This window comes from Phyllostomus discolor, chromosome 13, assembly GCF_004126475.2.
Source record: "Phyllostomus discolor isolate MPI-MPIP mPhyDis1 chromosome 13, mPhyDis1.pri.v3, whole genome shotgun sequence".
NCBI classification, from domain to species: Eukaryota; Metazoa; Chordata; class Mammalia; order Chiroptera; family Phyllostomidae; genus Phyllostomus; species Phyllostomus discolor.
Genome location: NC_040915.2, coordinates 49,443,628 through 49,460,011, shown reverse-complemented (window position 1 = coordinate 49,460,011; position 16,384 = coordinate 49,443,628). Strand labels below are relative to the sequence as shown.

Sequence of the window (16,384 nt, the reverse complement as noted above, 5' to 3'; positions counted from 1 at the left end):
AGAGAGCCCACATGTCAGGCCTGGGTCACACAGCTCGAAAGTTGGTAGCGTGGGGATTTGAACCCAGGGCTGAGGTCTTGCTGTCATGAGGAAGCTGTGACTTGGTGAGTGACTTCTGAGGACCTGGGTCTCCCTGCTCTGCCACCGGGGACACTCTGCCCTTAGTGTCCCGGGGCGAGAGGTGTGTGGTTGTCACGGTGGCAGCCCCTGCTCCGTGTCTGGCTGGCTGTGCTGGGAGGCGCGTGTCAGTTGCCCCGGCGACGGCCTGCAGGAAGGGGGTGGGCTGACCACAGCGTCTTATGCAAACAGGCCTGCAGGAAGGGCCTCCTCCCAGGCCGCCTCTGCCCCGGAGCAGGGACGTGGGGCAGCCTTTCGGTTTCCTGGGCTTTCCCGTCCGTCTCCCCAGGGCAGAGGGATGAGCCAGCCTGTCCCTGCTCGCCAAGGGTCTCCTAGGGGACCTCGGGCTGGGCCTTCGGCCTCCCTGAGCCCTGGGCGCATCCGGGGGCCTGGGCTGTGCCGGGGTGTCGGAGCAGGGACAGAGGACTTGTCTTCAGTGTTTGGAAACCCGTCGGGGAAAGCCGACCAGGCTGGGACACTCCGCCCCACGACAACGGTGCTGACTGTGGTCCCCTGGCGGAGCCCCTGCACCCCCGTCTGTGAGGCGCGTGGGGAGCAGTTCCTTGCACCCTCCCATGGGGGGTATCTGAGAACCTGGGGGGCAAAAGGTCCCTTAAAAGTGACCATTCTAACCTGCAGGCTTCGTACACACACGAGTAAGGTTTGCAAGTCGAACTTAAAGGCTTAATGAGAAATTGGGTTTTGGGATTCGGGATTTTAATAAATTGAATATGGCTTTAAAAGAAGTCAAACGAGGTAAAACTGCCCAAAGTTGATTTTCATTCAAACCTACTGTTTCCTACCTGTGTTCGGTGGGGTAGCTTTCTAAAAATAATGTAAGGACATGATTTTGTAAAAATTTTATTTATTTTTAGAGAGGGAAGGGAGGGAGATAGAGAGAAACATCAATGTGTGGTTGCTGGGGGCCGTGGCCTGCAACCCAGGCATGTGCCCTGACTGGGAATCGAACATGCGATGCTTTGGTTCACAGCCCGCGCTCAATCCACTGAGCTACACCAGCCAGGGCAGGACATGATTTTTTGAGGGCAGGGGGCAGGTTACCCTGAGGCTGTTAAAGCCAGGGCATTGGGGGGTCCCACTCTGGGTTCCTTTCACAGCCTAGCACCTAATTTTTAAAAATTTCAGAATGGTGCATTCTTAATTTCCTTAAGAGGGCCCCCCGCCCCCCAAATCTGGATGCACCCTGACCACACGCCACTGACTCCTGGGGCCCCTCGGCGGAATGCTTGCGTAGGAAAAGGCCATCAGGTGCATTCACTGAGCACCTGCTCTGCAGAGACCCCTGTCCCGTCCTGAAAAGCCTGCTTCCTGGCAAGGAAGACCTTCCCCGCATAACCCTCGAATAGACATGAACTGTAGACGGTGAAGAGCACGCAGCAACGGCCTCTTGCGCCTTTTCTTCCTTTTCTTCGGGCCCTTTAACTGGCCACAGTCTGAAGCAGCAACTTTTTACTTCCTGATGGCGCCCTGACAGGCTCACCCACACCCAGAAATAGGCTCGGCCGAGTCCTCCCGCCGAGGGGTGGAGGCCAGGAGAGGCCTGATTAGATAGAGCTGTGCGCCGAACGTATTTTTAGATTCGCTAAGCCGCCGAACATGGAGTGCTCCCTGGGACGGAGGCAGCCAGACGCGTGGGGAAGGACGAGGACACGGAGGTGTTCTGGCAGGAGGGCATCCCGTGCAGAGCGGCGCCCCCAGGGGCCCACGCCAGGGCGCCAGCAGAGGTCGTCCCTGCGCCTGAGGCCTGTGTGGCGCCCCTCGGCCCCGCTCAGCTTACTTTATGGAGCGAGAGGCTCGCCCAGGACGAACCCCATGAATGGGAGCCCCGGCTGCTGCTACCTGAGTGCTCAGGTGTGTGTGTGCCGGGCTCGGGGCCGAATGCCTACTGGCGTGGGAACCCTCGAAGTTCCCGTCATCTCCCCATGTTCCAGATTAAGAAACTGAGGCCAGCCCTGACCAGTGTGGTTCAGTGGGTTTGTGGGTGTTGTCCCACACGCTGAAAAGTCACCAGTTCGATTCCTGGTCAGGGCACAAGCCTGGGTTGCTGGCCAGGTCCCCTGTTGGGGGCATGTATGAGAGGCAGGCAATTGATGTTTCTTTCTCCTTCCCCTCTCCTCTCTCTAAAAAGTCAGTAAATAAAACCTTAGGAAGGAAGGAAGGGAAGGAAGGAAGGAAGGAAGGGAGGAGGGAAGGAAGGAAGGAAGGGAGGAAGGAGGGAGGGAGGGAAGGGAGGAGGGAAGGAAGGGAGGAAGGAGGGAGGGAGGGAAGGAGGGAGGGAGGGAAAGAAGGAAGGAAGGACTGAGGACAAAGAGGCTAAGGTCGCCCAGCAGAGCCGGCTGATTGACAGAAGAACCGGAGCTCCAATCCATGTGATCACCCCACTTTTCTCCAGATGAAGTCACTTTTTAACTGAGTCACTTGGCTGTTCACCTGTCAAGCAGCCAGAAATTGACTGTTTTCTCAGAATCACAGCAGCGAAAGGGTCGAGGCTGTTTCCCGGCCTGCACTGAATGTGTATCCCAAGGGTTCCCGGGCCTCCCTCTAAAGCCTCAGCTAGGACGACGCCCATTTATTGGAGAAGGAAACCCACCGCCCCTTGTAAAGCTGCCCGGGACGGACGCAGCGGACGGCCGGGTTGCTCACAGCCGCTCGGGGCTGGCGGGAGGGCAGGTGTGGTATGCACCACAGCCACCAGTCAGTGCGGTGGGACAGGGCGCCCAGGTGTCCTCGAGCAGGAAGACGCTTTCTAAACGGCCGTAGATCTGTTAGCAGGAACGTGCATACACGTGTTTTTTTTCACAGGGGTTCTTTTCCCAGGATTCATCCTGACGCAGGTCTGGTTCCCCAGAGCAGGCCCTGTGGGCCTTCCGTGGCTGGCCTAGCCCAGGGGGTGCTGTGGCAAGTGAAAGTGGGGCTCCCTCCACCCCTGGGGGGCTCCTGTTAGGGGTGCGGGGCTGTGGGTGGCCCAGAGCCATGAGTGACTCCCGCAGAGGGGAGTCCATTCTACTTCGTGATAAAGGAGGGAGACCCCCGGGGCGGAGGGGGTGGTCGAGAAGGAGCCTGGGAGGTGGGTGCAGCTCGGGGCTGGGAGCAGGGTGGAGAGAAGGAGCTGGGTGTGGAGCGGGTGGAGCTCTCGGCAGAGGGGACCTCAAGTTCAAAGGCAGGGAGGCAGGGCCGAGCTTTGTCAGCCTGAGCAGGGAGGGGACAACTGGCGGGTTGGGGGCAGGTCACAGAGGGTTGTCTTGGCCGTGGCGAGGACCCAACTCATTCCTGGCTTGTGCCTTCGGCTGGGGCACCTCTGGGTGCCAGACTCAGGTAGCGATGGCTCATCCACTGGACGCCCCATCTCACCCTCCATGTGTCCCCAGGCAAGCCGCTCCGCGTCCTCCCAGAAGTCCCACTCAGGCCCCTGGGTGTTGGCGCAACCTCCCTACCCCGGGCCCCCCGCTTCTGTTCTCGCCTCCCGCCCACGGCAGACGCACAGAGGAGTGCGGGAGCCAGCCAGCCCTGGGGTGGCCGGGGCCACCCCAGACCTCAAACCCGCAGGGACAGCTTGGCAGTTGAGCTGAGCCCCGGAGCCACCGGAAACCGAGGCGCACCACGGGGCCTGAGCGGCATCCGCCCGCCCTCGGTGGTTTTTCTCAGCATGTCCTTCCTTCCCTCGTGGGCCAGACCCTCTTTCTGGGCCACGGCTGGGGCCTCTGGGGCTGGATGGGAGCAGGTGCCCTGTGAATGTTTGTGCTGTTCTCTCTCCCTAAAGTAGAACGTGAGACCCAAAGGACGTAGCGAGTGCGGGAAGGCACGAGGCGGCTGGAGCCGGATTTGAAGCTTTTCCGCTAGCCCCTTGGGGCCTCGTGTGCTCGCCTGTAACTGGGGAGGCATGTAGCAGGGCCAGACACAGCGAAAGTTCTCGGGGCGCCGGTGGGAGTTCAACCCCTGGCTCCAGCCCCTGGAGGGCGGCGCAAGGCCCTGTGCCCCTGGTGCCCTCGCGGGCAGGCCGCCCCTGCTGGTCACTGGGGCGGCATCGTGGGACCACCTGCCACCACGCCAGCTCTGGCCGAGAGCCGTGGCCTGTCCCCAGGTGTGAAGCGGAGCCTGTTTCGTGACTCGGCCAAGCTGGTCCAGCCGGCCCCGTGGGCACCCGGGGGCGAGTGGGGAGGGAGGGACATGAGACGGAACCCAGCCTTCACGGGGCGTGGGGCTCCTGTCAGCCTTCCCCAGGTTCTGGGCTCCAGGCCTGCGCCCAACTTGTCAAAAATGGGGGCTGGCAAAGGATGGGTGGGGAGGGTCCCCGAGGACCAGGCCCCCCCAGCCCGGACCTCCTGGGGGGGCTGCACCCACCAGGGCTTCTGTGGGCGGCCACGGGTCAGTGGTCGGTGTCATTCTCAGCAGTCGGGAGTTCTTGTGCCTCTCTGCCTCAGTTTCCCCATCTTGGAGATGGAGAGAAGTTCCTCCCTTGTAAGGTAATAACGTGAAGCTCTGGGAAATGTCCCTGACACTTGGGGAGAGAGTAGGAGGTTAGCTGCTGTCATTATGGTTGTTATTGTTGTTGTTATTATTATCATTACTATCATTATTATTTAAAAATAATAACTAAGAGCTCACCGTGTGTGTGGGACCATGAGTGAGCTTCACACCTCTCACGTGCAAATCTGTTACTCGCCCATCGCCCCTATGACGTCACCCGCCGTCCACCCCCTGCCCCCGGCAGCCCCCGATCTGCTGTCTCTCTCTCTCTCTCTCTGCGGGTCTCCCGGCCGTGGCCGTGGCCTCTGAATGGGGTCACGCAGCCGCGTCCTTCTGAGTCTGGCCTCTCTCACTCCGCATCGGGTGTGCGAGGTTCCCCTGCAGGGCAGCGCGTGTCGGTGCCGAGTCCTTTTTCATGGCTGAGTAGTATTCCCTCCCTCCAGGCTCTGCGTCTCCCTTCTTCAGAACTGGGTGCCCGTGAACCTGAATCGCTGGGGTGTCCACTGACACCGCCTCCTGAATTTGCCCAAACGCTGAACGTGGGCCACGCCGGGAGCACTGGGGAGGGGACAGGAGCGGTGCAGGGGGCAGAGAGCTGAGGTTTTCCGGGCCCGGGGCCGGGTCCTCTCTGCAGAGAGGGGGCAGCACGTGTTTGGGGGGCCTCTCGACCACAGCAGTGGGTGACCCTCTGTGGGAGTGGCCCCTCCTCCTCCCCAGCCGGGCTTCCCTCTGGTTTCCAGTCTTGTCTTCCCCTGGCCACTCTGGTTCTAAGTGGCTGACATCCGTCCTCCTCCTCCTCCCCACCCGGGCGCGCCTCCCCGCTCCCCGGGAGCACCAGCCCGTGCGCTGGGTCCCTTCCAAGGCCGCTGCCCATTAAAATCCACGGAGCAGGGAAAAGAATAGAGCGAACAGGAGGCAGATTCCAGGAGCAAAGGGCGGCCTGGGGTGGGAAGGTCAGGGAGGCGAGGGGCTTACTGCCGCCACTGCCGCACCCCCAGATCGGACGCTTGAGGGGCCTGTGACACCTGTGCCCACCGACGGGGCCACTGTGTTGGGCTGACTCACCCTCTCCGGTCCCAAGTCAGCATCCTTTTTGTCTCCTACCAGCTTCACCGAAATACAGTGCCCGTAGCCTTCGAGCCACCCAGGAAAGCGCACAGTCCGCTGGCTCCCGTGTGTCCACGGAGCTGTGTGGTCAGACATCCCCCTCAGCCCCCAAAGCAAGCGTGTCCTGCCCCACCACGCCCCACTGCCCCCAACCCCCTGGCCCCCAAAGACCAGCGGTCTGCCGTCTGTGTCCACGGGTTCGCCTGTCCTGGACATGTTGTAGAGTCGGACCCTTCCTGGTCTTTTGTGTCTGGATTTTCTCACGTAGCATCCTATGTTCAAGTGCCATTGGTGTTGCAGAAGGGAGCCACGTTTCATTCCTTGTCACGGCCAAACGACTTTCCATCGTGTGGATGGACCGAGTTTTATTTGCCCGGGTGTCTGTGGGCGTCAGACGTCTGGGGTGTCCCGTCGTTACGGCTGTTGGAACCCTGCTGCCACTGCTGCGAGCACCCGGGCACGTGTTTTCACGTGGACACGGGCTTCCCCCCCCTCTCTTGGGTACACGCCAAGGAGCGAAACCGCTGGGTCGGGTGGCACCCCTACCGCTCTCGCCCACGGAGGGTCTCTCTCCCTGGGGGTACGGTGGGCCACAAGTGGCCTCCGATCTCTCGGAAAGGGGTGCCGTTCTTACCCCCCTCTGCTTTCCTGGAGGTGAATGGCCGGGATGTTTATCGGATTCCCCGAAGCATTTTGTGGGTGCCCAGCTCCCCCCTGCTCCCGCCGGCCCAGACGTTAGAGGAAGAGATAGGCCAGTGCGGTGCCTTCCAGTCCTGTCCCCGCCCTGTCCCCGCGGGCCCTGCTACACGGTGACATGCCGCCGTATGACGTTGCTTTCTTTTCTCCCTCTTTTCCCGGTGCCTGTCCGTCCCGGGCCCAGCAAGGAGAACTTCAACAATGTCCCCGACCTGGAGCTCAACCCGATCCGATCCAAAATCGTCCGTGCCTTCTTCGACAACAGGTGGGCCTCGTTCTCCGAGCTGCCCGCCGGCGGACGGCGCCGTCCTCGGGGGAGCGTCTTGCTCGTGCCTCATCTCACAGCCCCCGTGCGCTCAGCGCCGGCTCGAGTGCTGACATGGAGAGGGAGGGGCAGCCGCGCTGGGTGGGGGCTCCGAGCCCGGGGCTGGGCCAGGCAGTTCCGGGTTCCTCGCTGGGTGACTTTGGGCAGCTCACTCGGTCCCTCTGGGCCTCCTCCCTATTAGTCAGCTATGGCTGCGTAACAAATTACCCCCAAGCCTAGCAGTTTACAACCATATTAACAGCTCACCGTTTTGGTGGGTCGGGGATCTGGGTACAAACCAGCTGCGTTCTCAGGGAGGGGTCAGCTGGGGCTGCAGAGATTGCTGACACACAGGGAGAACCAGCAGAAAGAGGAAGGAAGGGAACGGGCCATATGATGGGGGAGGACTTCCCCGACCGGTACAAGTTATGTGAGCCTGAGCAGCTCAGCTCTGGTTGTGCTGGGGCTGTGAGGCCTGAGCAAGATGCTGAGCCTCTCTGAGCCTCACCTGTTCATAATGCAGGGGAGTGGGGAATCCTCAGGTGGCCCCAGAAGATGCAAAGGCCTTCCTCCAGGGCCCTGGCTGAGGGTACCCCATTTAGGACACAGGAGTGGAGAGCAGGTGTGGCTGGTTCCAGGTGCTGGGTCTGGGTTCCCTGCCCTCTGCACTCTCGTTGCCTTTGGAGACCATGACCCTGGCCCATGTGGACCTCCCAGGGACACTAGGATGGCAAAGCAGTCTGCCTCTGACCTTCCCCGAGAAGGACACGTGGCCTGCCGTTCCCGGGAGCTAATCTTAATTGTAGCAGCTACTGCAGCAGCCAAAACCACTCGGGAAGGTCGTGTGAGCCGCGACAGTGAGAGGGGCCTCAGGGGAGCCCAGTAATTCCAGGGGCTTTTTATACCCTGTGAGTTGGGTCCGGGCCCCTGACGGCAGGAACTTGGAAATTACTGAGGATCCGTGTGGAGGAGCAGGGGGAAGCCTTGTAAGACGATAGACCTCAGGGGAGACCAAGAAAAACTCCCTAAGACGGGGCTCCCTGCGTTTGGAGGAAGACCTCCTCGTCTCGTGTCACGTTTGTGGTTTTCCCGACCCACCTCGTGAGTTCCCAGCTGGGCCCTGACCCGCCTCGTTCTGGAAAATCTCCTGGCACGCACGGTCAGGACCGGCGAGATGCGTGGCCTGTGCAGGGTGGCGCCCCAGGCAGGGTCAGTCGGTGTCTGGGAGGGGACAGATGGGCCCTCGAGAGAGAACCACAGATGCTTCCCTTTAAACCGAGGGATGGTCATGACCCGGTGGATCCCATGCACAATTTTTTTTTATTTTCTACATTTTTAAAAAATTTTAATTGTTGTTCAAGTATCCCACCCACATTTCAAGCACTAACCCTCTTAACTGTTCATCGTCCTGGGCCAGCCGGAGAAGCGCCCCTTTGCACGGACGCACAGTCAGGAAGGGTAGGGGACGCCTGCCCCACCCTTCTGGTGGGCGGCAGCTCCCTCCGGGAGCCATCGGGCTGTGGCTCTTGAAGTCGGTGGGTGGTGAGGGGCCAGGAGCCCGAGTCCGGTGGAGGCCGACTCCAGGGCTGCTGTCTCAAGAGCAGCTCCATCTGGGGGCCGTCACGCTGGATTGCAGAGCACCCACCCGCTGGGCGTCAGACCCAGCGCTGCGTGTGTCCTGAGCCCCGCCCAGAGTGCCAGCCCTTTCTGGACCCTTGAGAAAAGCACATCCACAGGGATAACCTCCAACCCGCCCCGATTTACTTTAAAAACCTGAGATCGAACGTTGCACTCAGGTGGTGAACAGGCACCCCGGAGCTGCCGGCGGCTGCTCGCTGCAGCGGGGCTTTGGCCGGCTGCCAGAGAGCGGGAGCGGGCAAGCGCTCTCTGTGAAAGGCTGGGGCACAAACATTCCGGGCTCCGCCGTCACAGCTGCTCCGCTGAGCCTTCCTAGCACGAGCGGGGAACAGACGACATGCAAACGAGCGGGCATGGCCGTGTGCCAATAAAACTTTATTTATGGACACTGACATCTGAATTTCATGTGATTTTCGCTCGTCGTGAAAGGCTGCTATTCTTTTGGATTTTTTTTTCCCCAAATACTCTTTCAGCCATTTTTCAAAACGTGAAAACCCTTCTTGGTTGTCGGGACGCATCAGGACAGGTGGCCCGAGTGGGCTGCAGTTTGCCGATCCCTGGTCTAAAGGGAAAGGGTCAGGAGGTGACCCAGGGGAGTCACTGGCTGGCCCTGTGCCTCGGTTTCCCCATGTGGGAGCATGCACCTCAGTGCAGCCAGGCGGCCCTGCCTCCCAGCCCCCGGGCGGTGAGCTCTGGGGGGACCTCACAAGGGCTCGGCTGTACCCCCGGCCCCCCCACAAGCAGGTTGTTGGGACACAGAATGCAAGGCCAGGACAGCCATCGGTGCAGGGGAGTGTCATCCCCAAGAGCCGCGTTCTCTGAGCCGTCGGCCGCCGTTCGCTCATTTCCAACGCGCCCTCGCTGCTCCCACAGGAACCTGCGCAAGGGGCCCAGTGGCCTGGCCGACGAGATCAGCTTCGAGGACTTTCTGACCATCATGGCGTACTTCCGGCCCATCGACATCGCCATGGACGAGGAGCAGGTGCAGCTGTGCCGGAAGGAGAAGCTGCGATGTGCGTGTCCCTCCCCGATCTGCGGGGGGTGGGGTGGGGGAGTGTGGGGGCTGCGGCCAGCGGGGGGGGAGATAGGGGATGCCAGCCTGTGGGAGGTCGGTCCAAACCGCCCCACCTGCGAAGGGTGCCGGGTGTCTCTCTGTCCTCCGGAGTTGCCCGGTGGGGCAGCCTCGTGAACACCTCCCCTCAGCAGCTGGAGGTTCCTGGGAACAGAAGGGGTGGTGAGTGATGAGAAAAGAGCAAGGTTTAAACGGACCGGGGTTCCAATCCGGCCTTTCCACTGGGCAGCTGGGCAGCTGGGCAGCTGTGTAGCTGTGTGACCTTGAACCTGAACATGGGGATCTTATTGTGAAGCCGGGCCGGTCAGAGGCTCAATGAGACGACACAGGCAGAGTCCTTGGCCCACAGGAGGTGCCCCCTGAGAGCCAGTCTCTTCCCTACCCAAGAGTGGTGCTCAGCTCACAGGATGGGCCCCTGCGGGGCCTCAGGTGACCAGCCCGGGGGGGCCTCCACTGGCCCCCGGCTGTGGGGTGTGCTTGGCTGCAGTCCAGGCCGGCCAGGAGTGCAGGGACCTGGGTGGCCTGCATCACATGTCCCTCCCTTGTGGACTCTCTCATGACTCAGACACCCCTCTCTGCCCCACCCTGAGGCAGACTGGCCAGTGGGGAATGGAAATGTGGGGGCTGGGCTGGGTTTAGCTCGGGGTCGGGTAGTGAGGGCTGGTGGGAACTTTGCATTGGGTGTTGCGAGGCCCTTCTGTGGCCCCCAGACAAAGCGGGGGGTGCAGCCAGGCCTGGGGGCGTGGGGGCCATGCAATCAAATGGACTCAGGCCCAAGCCCCTGGTCTCCCCTCCCTTAACGCGGTGGTCCTGGGCAGACACCTTAACTCCCATGAGCTTCGGCAGCCCAGTCTGAGGAATGGGCTCGGGCAGCCCTGGCCTCCGGGGCTGGTGTGAGGACGAGAGGAACGGGTGTCTGACCAGGGCCTCTGGTCGGCGCTGGGCAACTGCCAGCGCAGAGGCCTTCGTGGTGGGCCTGAGGCTCCTGGAGGCTGAGCCCAGGGGGCCGGGAGGTGCCCTGCCCTTTAGCTCCTGGCCCCTGTGGGCTGCAGGGTGCCGAGTCCTGGCAGCCAAGCAACAGAGCGGGTGTCACCAGGAGGAGGCCCCGCACCCCCCCCCCATGCCCATAGGGGGCAGCTCAGCCCTGCCAGGGCCAAGGTGATGGCCGCCCTCTGGGCTCCATCGGGGACGACGCCCCGATTCGTCTTCAGGTCGGCAGCACAGCCGCGTGGCCCACGCTCGATGCGCCAGGCCTTCCTGGGCGCTGACCCGAGTGTCGCTCACCAGGTCTCTGCAGTGCTGTGCCAGGGAGACGGGGCTCAGAGAAGTGGGGTCACTTGCCCAAGGTCACCCACCAGGAAGTGGCTGGTCTGCCCCCTAGCCTGTGCCCTTGACCACTATGGCTTTGGCATGTAGGTTTCATTATTGTGGTCTTTTGCTCCGTTTATGGTAGACGTAGGAGCCGGGAAGGTTCGGGGAGCGGGGGGAGCTGGCTCCCCTCCAGCCCCACTGAATGAGCCCCTCCCCCCACCGCCCCCCAGTTCTGTTCCACATGTACGACTCGGACAGTGACGGCCGCATCACCCTGGAAGAATATCGAAATGTAAAGTATGCCCCTCGCCCGGCCAGGGCTCCCGGCGCCCCAGCCCCCCCGCCCCGCAGCCCGGATGGAGGCCCACGGTCCCCCGTCTCTGCCCGGCCGGCAGGTGGTGGAGGAGCTGCTGTCAGGAAACCCGCACATTGAGAAGGAGTCGGCCCGCTCCATCGCCGACGGGGCCATGATGGAGGCGGCCAGCGTCTGCGTGGGGCAGATGGTGAGTGCCCTCCTGCCCCCGCTGGCCCCCGTCTAGCCCTGGAGGGTGCGGCTGTCCTGCTCACCCCTCTCTCGGAGCCGCATGGGGCTTTTCCGACCTCGGGGGGGCCCACCGGAGGGAGGCTCCCCCAAACCCCGGGGAGCTGGGCCAGGCAGGCAGTGCCGGGCGAGGGTGCCTGCAGGCGGGCAGCCCCGTGGCTGGTCAGCGAAGAGTACAGACTCGCTTCCGTGGGTGTGTTTGCCAGTGAGTGGCTCGGAGGGGCTGTGCGGCCTTGAGGCGGGGGTCCACAGGGAGCTCTCTCGTGGGCCACCCGGTCTGGGGTCCTGAGGAGCTAGGGCGGGGTGGGGGGTCGTGTGCCTGAACCAGAGGAGGGGGCTCAGCCTTCAGTGCTTGTGGGGTGTGCAGGGTGGGGGCCCCGCTGCCCCGGAAGAGACGCAGAGGCAGTCACCTGGCCGCCCCCCCTGCTCGGGCCAGGGCCCGGCCCAACTGGGGGTGCGGGGGGAAGGCAGGCAGGACCCTGAGGGCAGAAGCGCAGGGCTGGACACTCCCTGAGGCTTGTCAGGGTCACTCTGCTATAGAAATGGCCAGTCCTTTCTTAGAACCGTGCTGCTCAGGGCGCTGCCTGCTGGGGCGGCCCGGGCGCTGGGTGGGCGCTGCTGAGTGGCAGCCTGGCCTCCGCCCACTGGACGCCAGCCACGCCTTCCAGGCTGTGACCCCCAAAAGCGTCTCCAGCTGTCCCTGGGGGGAGGGGTCGAACCGTCTCCGGGGAAGCACAGTGGAGCAGAGGGTCCGGGAGGCAAAGATGGGTGAAGCGGTGACTGGCACTTCGACCGGGGGAGCTGTCGCCACCAGCGCTGTGGTCAGATGTGTGGAGACACCCTTGGGTCCTGCCACGGGCCCGGCAGGCACTCACAGGCCCCTGCCCTGCAGGGCGACCACACAGGCTGGACAGCCCCTGTGCTGGCGCTCACAGGCACCATTGAATCGACTTGTAGCCTCGATTTTACTGGTGGGGAAACCGAGGCTCAGGGACAGTGGTCTTTGTCGCGCTCACTCCTGTGGGGCCGGGTCAGCGGCTCTGAGCCCCCAGGGGCCTGTTGGCAGGCAGGGGGCTGTCGCGATGGACTGAGTTCCCTGGGCTTCGGGTGGTCCCGCTGGGAACCACTCCCTCACTGCTCCTGTGCATTTAAAGTAGCCGCTGCTCTCGCCACTCTGTGGCTGCGGGTGACCACAGCCTGAGTCAGGGCGGGGGCGGGGGTTCCTGCTGGAGCCTGCTGTCTGCATCCCACGCCTGTCACCAGGGCCACCGCAGGCCCAGGCCTGCCCCAGGGTGGGGGCCGCACTCAGCACGTGAACCGCGGCAGACAGGGCTGCTGACCTCGGCGGGGAGAGCGGGGATCCCCACCGGCTGGTGGAGCCAAATGCCCATTCGACTTAATTACACTCACCTTTGATTTGCTCCCTGTCTCGCTGCAGCATCAGCTGGCAGCCGTTTTCTTCATTTGCTGGAGTGGGTTTGTGGGCAGCTGGCAGTGGCGACAGTGACGGCACCAACACTGCACCTGCCGCTGCCTCCCCACCCCTGAGGTGGAGGCACATCGGGTGACCTGGTGGCCTCCTGGCCGAGCACCCCAAGCGGCCGTCTGCACTCATGGACCCCTCTGCACGCTGAAAACGCCTTCTCGCGTCGTCCTCGTGGGCTGTGGGCCTCCGGGGGTGCACACGTCTCCGCCTGCCCTGCCCGCCCCCCAGACAGAGGAGCCCCCACACCCACTCTCACGGGCTTCCACGCCCGTTATTGACTGGGCCGGCGATTTCTTTGCACAGTACTCTCCAGAGAGGCTTCTAGTGGCTTGGGAGGGGGTGTCACGTGGCTGGGCCCTCGGCCACCACCCCCTGGAGTGTTTCCCCAAGCCCCTCCGCCCTCCTTCCTTCTAAGGGCGCCACCCTCCAGCCCTGGGGCCTTGTCTGCAGTTAGCCCTCCTTGCGCCCTGGGGACCCGGGGTCGCCGCAGGGAGAGGACAGCCACTTCTCCCTGTGCCCACGGGCAGGGAGCCCTCAGGATGGGGCTGGCCCGGGCGTCTGAGAACTGGCTGCATTTACAACATTTAAAAATTATTGATTTGTCTCCTGCATTTAAAAAAAAAATACAATGGAGGAACCAAAGGGTGGAGAGCCCAATCAGGCAGGGGGAAGCCCCACCCCCAGCCCTCCGTGGCCCTTGGTGGCCCTCCCTGTAAACTGGGGGCAGGAGCAGAGCCCACCGTGGAGGCTGCTGAGAGGTCTGCGCCGGTCCAGGTTACCGTGTGTGACGTTTGCAAGGCGCCAGGGACAGCCCCTGGCACACAGCCAGCCCTCAGAGTGCACCCACCGCTGTTTCCTTAAAGGCCACGGGGAGCAGCTTCCGGGGAGGCACCGAGAGAGAAGGAAGGGCCTCTCCTTGACCTTCCCCCTCCACCCCAGGCCTGCCCCCTTAAATGAGGGAACTCCCTTTGATCGTTTCCTCTCCTGGTAACTACAAAATAAAAGACCGGCATGCATGCTCATGCACACCTGCGTATTTTTGGGTTTTATTTCCACAAAATGGAGCTGGACTGCCCTGGTCTTCCCTGTCCTCCGTGCTGACCCACCCCCGTGGCCGACAGTGGGGGTCTGGCTCGCTGGGCAGGGGGGTCTGCAGACATCTCTCTGCTCCTTGTTTGTGTTTTTCTCCACCACGTATGTGTCTTGGCACCTCTTCTCTAAGATCGCCCTTTTCTTAATGGCTGTGTGCTGATGATCGATACCGCAGACCCGTGGGGCCTGTGGAGCCGGGCTTCTGTGGACGGGCCCTGGGGCACCGGCCAGGCTGTGGCCGTCACAGAGGGTGCTGTGAGGTGGGCGGGGGGCTGGAACTGAGAGCTGCAGCCCAAGGGCCCCTGTGTGCCCACAGCAGGGGTCCCAGAGGGAGCCCAGCACTGCCAGTGACTCCGGGCAGGCGAGGGCCCTGGGGCCAGGCATCACCACCGAGCCTCCCTGGGCGCACAGGCCAGCCCTTGGTCCCCTCGCCCCTTCCCCCAGGCGTCTGTGCGTGCGCACGAGCCTGGAACTGGCTCTCGCCCCTGGCGCTGGTGTGATGAGGCGGGCGGGGCGTCGCAGGAAGTGTCTGCTGGCAGCTGTGCTGCTGGGGCCCGGCAGGGAGGCGGCCGTGTGGGGAAGGAGAGCCTCGTGTCTCTGCCCCCACCCCGCTTCCTTCTCTGCGCTTGTCCAGGGGGTCCTCCCTGGGGACTCGGGGGCGCCTGTGTCCCGAAACCACCTCGCCCTCCCACCCTCTGGCCTGTGAAGGGGACGCTGGAGTTGGGAGTTTGGGGGGCACTGGCCTCAAGCTGATGGCGAACAATCCACAGAACCGTCCCTTCTTGTGCCTGGACCGAAGCAGGCCAACCACGTGTGGGGGCGGGGCAGGGCTAAGTGTCCTGGTGGAAGCCACTCACCCTGCCCTGTGCTCTGTCCCCAGGAGCCCGATCAGGTGTACGAGGGCATCACCTTCGACGACTTCCTGAAGGTGGGTGTCTGGGGAGGGAGGGCATGCCGTGGGTGCAGCTGCAGTGGGGACCTCAGGGGGGGCCAGCTGGTCAGGAGACTGGCACCTCGGTGGAACGGGGTCGAGCCTGGGTGTGCCCTTTAAAAACAGTTTAAACTGACTTTGTTTACTTTTTTATCAAAAGTAATATTCACATGTGGTCAGAACAGTCGAAGCGGTACAAAAGGTGTACGGTGGCAACACCATCTCTCCCGTGCGAGAGTCCCTAGGCCCCCTTCTCAGAAGCAGCCCCGGTTCACAGCTGGAACCTGGGCTCCGGAAAGTTCTATGCCTGGACGAGCACCGGCTTTTCTCAGATGCACACCCAAAAGCCCACTGAGTGCAGTCCCGGCCCTTGCTCTTCTCCCAAGGTGCCCTCTCGGAGGCTTCCCACTCTCCCAGCCCCGCCTCCCCATGCGGGCTCTCTAGCCCCCACTAGTGGGCATTCACTGTCACTAGTGAGCTCCTGGCTTGGGAAATTGGGATCCCTCTTTGCTCTGATAGGCAGATACCCTGCTACAGGGAAATGGGGTCCCCTACCCACTTCCTGGCTTTCTGGCCCCGAGCACCCCAACACTGGTGCCCCCAAGCCCCACGCAGTGGAGGGATGGCTCAGCGGGGCCCTCCGCCCCGCCCGCACCAGGCCCCAGCACGCGGAACCTCACAATTGCACAGCCCTTAACAGTCTACAGAATGCTTCTGAGGACGGCTCTGTTTGAACCACCCCCCCCCCGCCCCCCCGCCCAATATCCTGGCATTTCACCTGTCAAAGGAGGCGGCGTGATGGGGCGGAGGAGTTTGCATGAGACTCACGGGCCCTGACGTGGTGGTGGGTGGGACTCGGGTGACTTTGTGCCAGAGCTTGGAATCGGTGCTTGGAAAAAACTTGGGTGACAGTCTCAGGGTCCTGACGTCAGAGCCACACCCGCTGGCAGGACAGCAGGTGGACCGTCCCCTGCCTCGCTCGGCGGGTGTTCCGCGATGGGCCGGTCTCTGTCGGGGGCAGAAGATGGGGGTGGGGAGACGGTTCTGGACTTGCCTGGGGTGGGCGGCGGGAGGCCCTCTCACGCCGCCCCGTCCGTCCGTTTCAGATCTGGCAGGGGATCGACATCGAGACCAAGATGCACGTCCGCTTCCTTAACATGGAGACCATGGCCCTCTGCCACTGACCGCCGCCCCCGCGGAGCGCGCCCCCGGCCCCAGCCGCCTCCCCGCGGGGCCGGCAGCGAGCGCTGCTGGGGCCTGGGGCTGCGGCTTGTACATAGTGAACCCCGGGCCCCGCGCTTCCCGCTCCCCAGTACAGGGCATGGTGTGTGGGCTTTTACGGTTTTTATCGCCAATAAAAAAGGAACAGGGTTTCTTAACTAACGTGGCTCCTGTCTGTCCCTTGTGGCCGCACACATGGCCTGGCCGCTTGGTGGCGCGAGCCCAGTCTGAGAGACAAGCGGCTGCCGACTGCTGTTGGGAGGCCGGCCTGGAAGAGGAGATTTTTGGTCTCCTTTTCGGGTTTATTTCGGTCAAGCGTCTGCTCTCCCTGAGGAAGGGCTGGGAATGAAGTCTCCTGCCTTCCCAACCTGACCCGACCC

At 62.8% G+C, this 16,384-nt stretch overlaps 1 protein-coding gene across 1 annotated transcript in view; it reads left to right on the top strand.

The window, feature by feature from the left end:
• TESC (tescalcin) overlaps nt 1-16,163 on the top strand; it is a 44,188-nt gene extending 28,025 nt beyond the window's left edge. The window contains exons 4-9 of the mRNA XM_036013803.1: nt 6,593-6,673; nt 9,224-9,363; nt 10,964-11,025; nt 11,129-11,236; nt 14,733-14,780; nt 15,890-16,163. Coding sequence (XP_035869696.1) covers nt 6,593-6,673; nt 9,224-9,363; nt 10,964-11,025; nt 11,129-11,236; nt 14,733-14,780; nt 15,890-15,967 — 517 coding nt within the window. The 3' untranslated portion in view covers nt 15,968-16,163. The remainder of the gene's footprint in view (nt 1-6,592; nt 6,674-9,223; nt 9,364-10,963; nt 11,026-11,128; nt 11,237-14,732; nt 14,781-15,889) is intronic.
• The last annotated feature ends 221 nt before the right edge of the window (nt 16,164-16,384 follow it).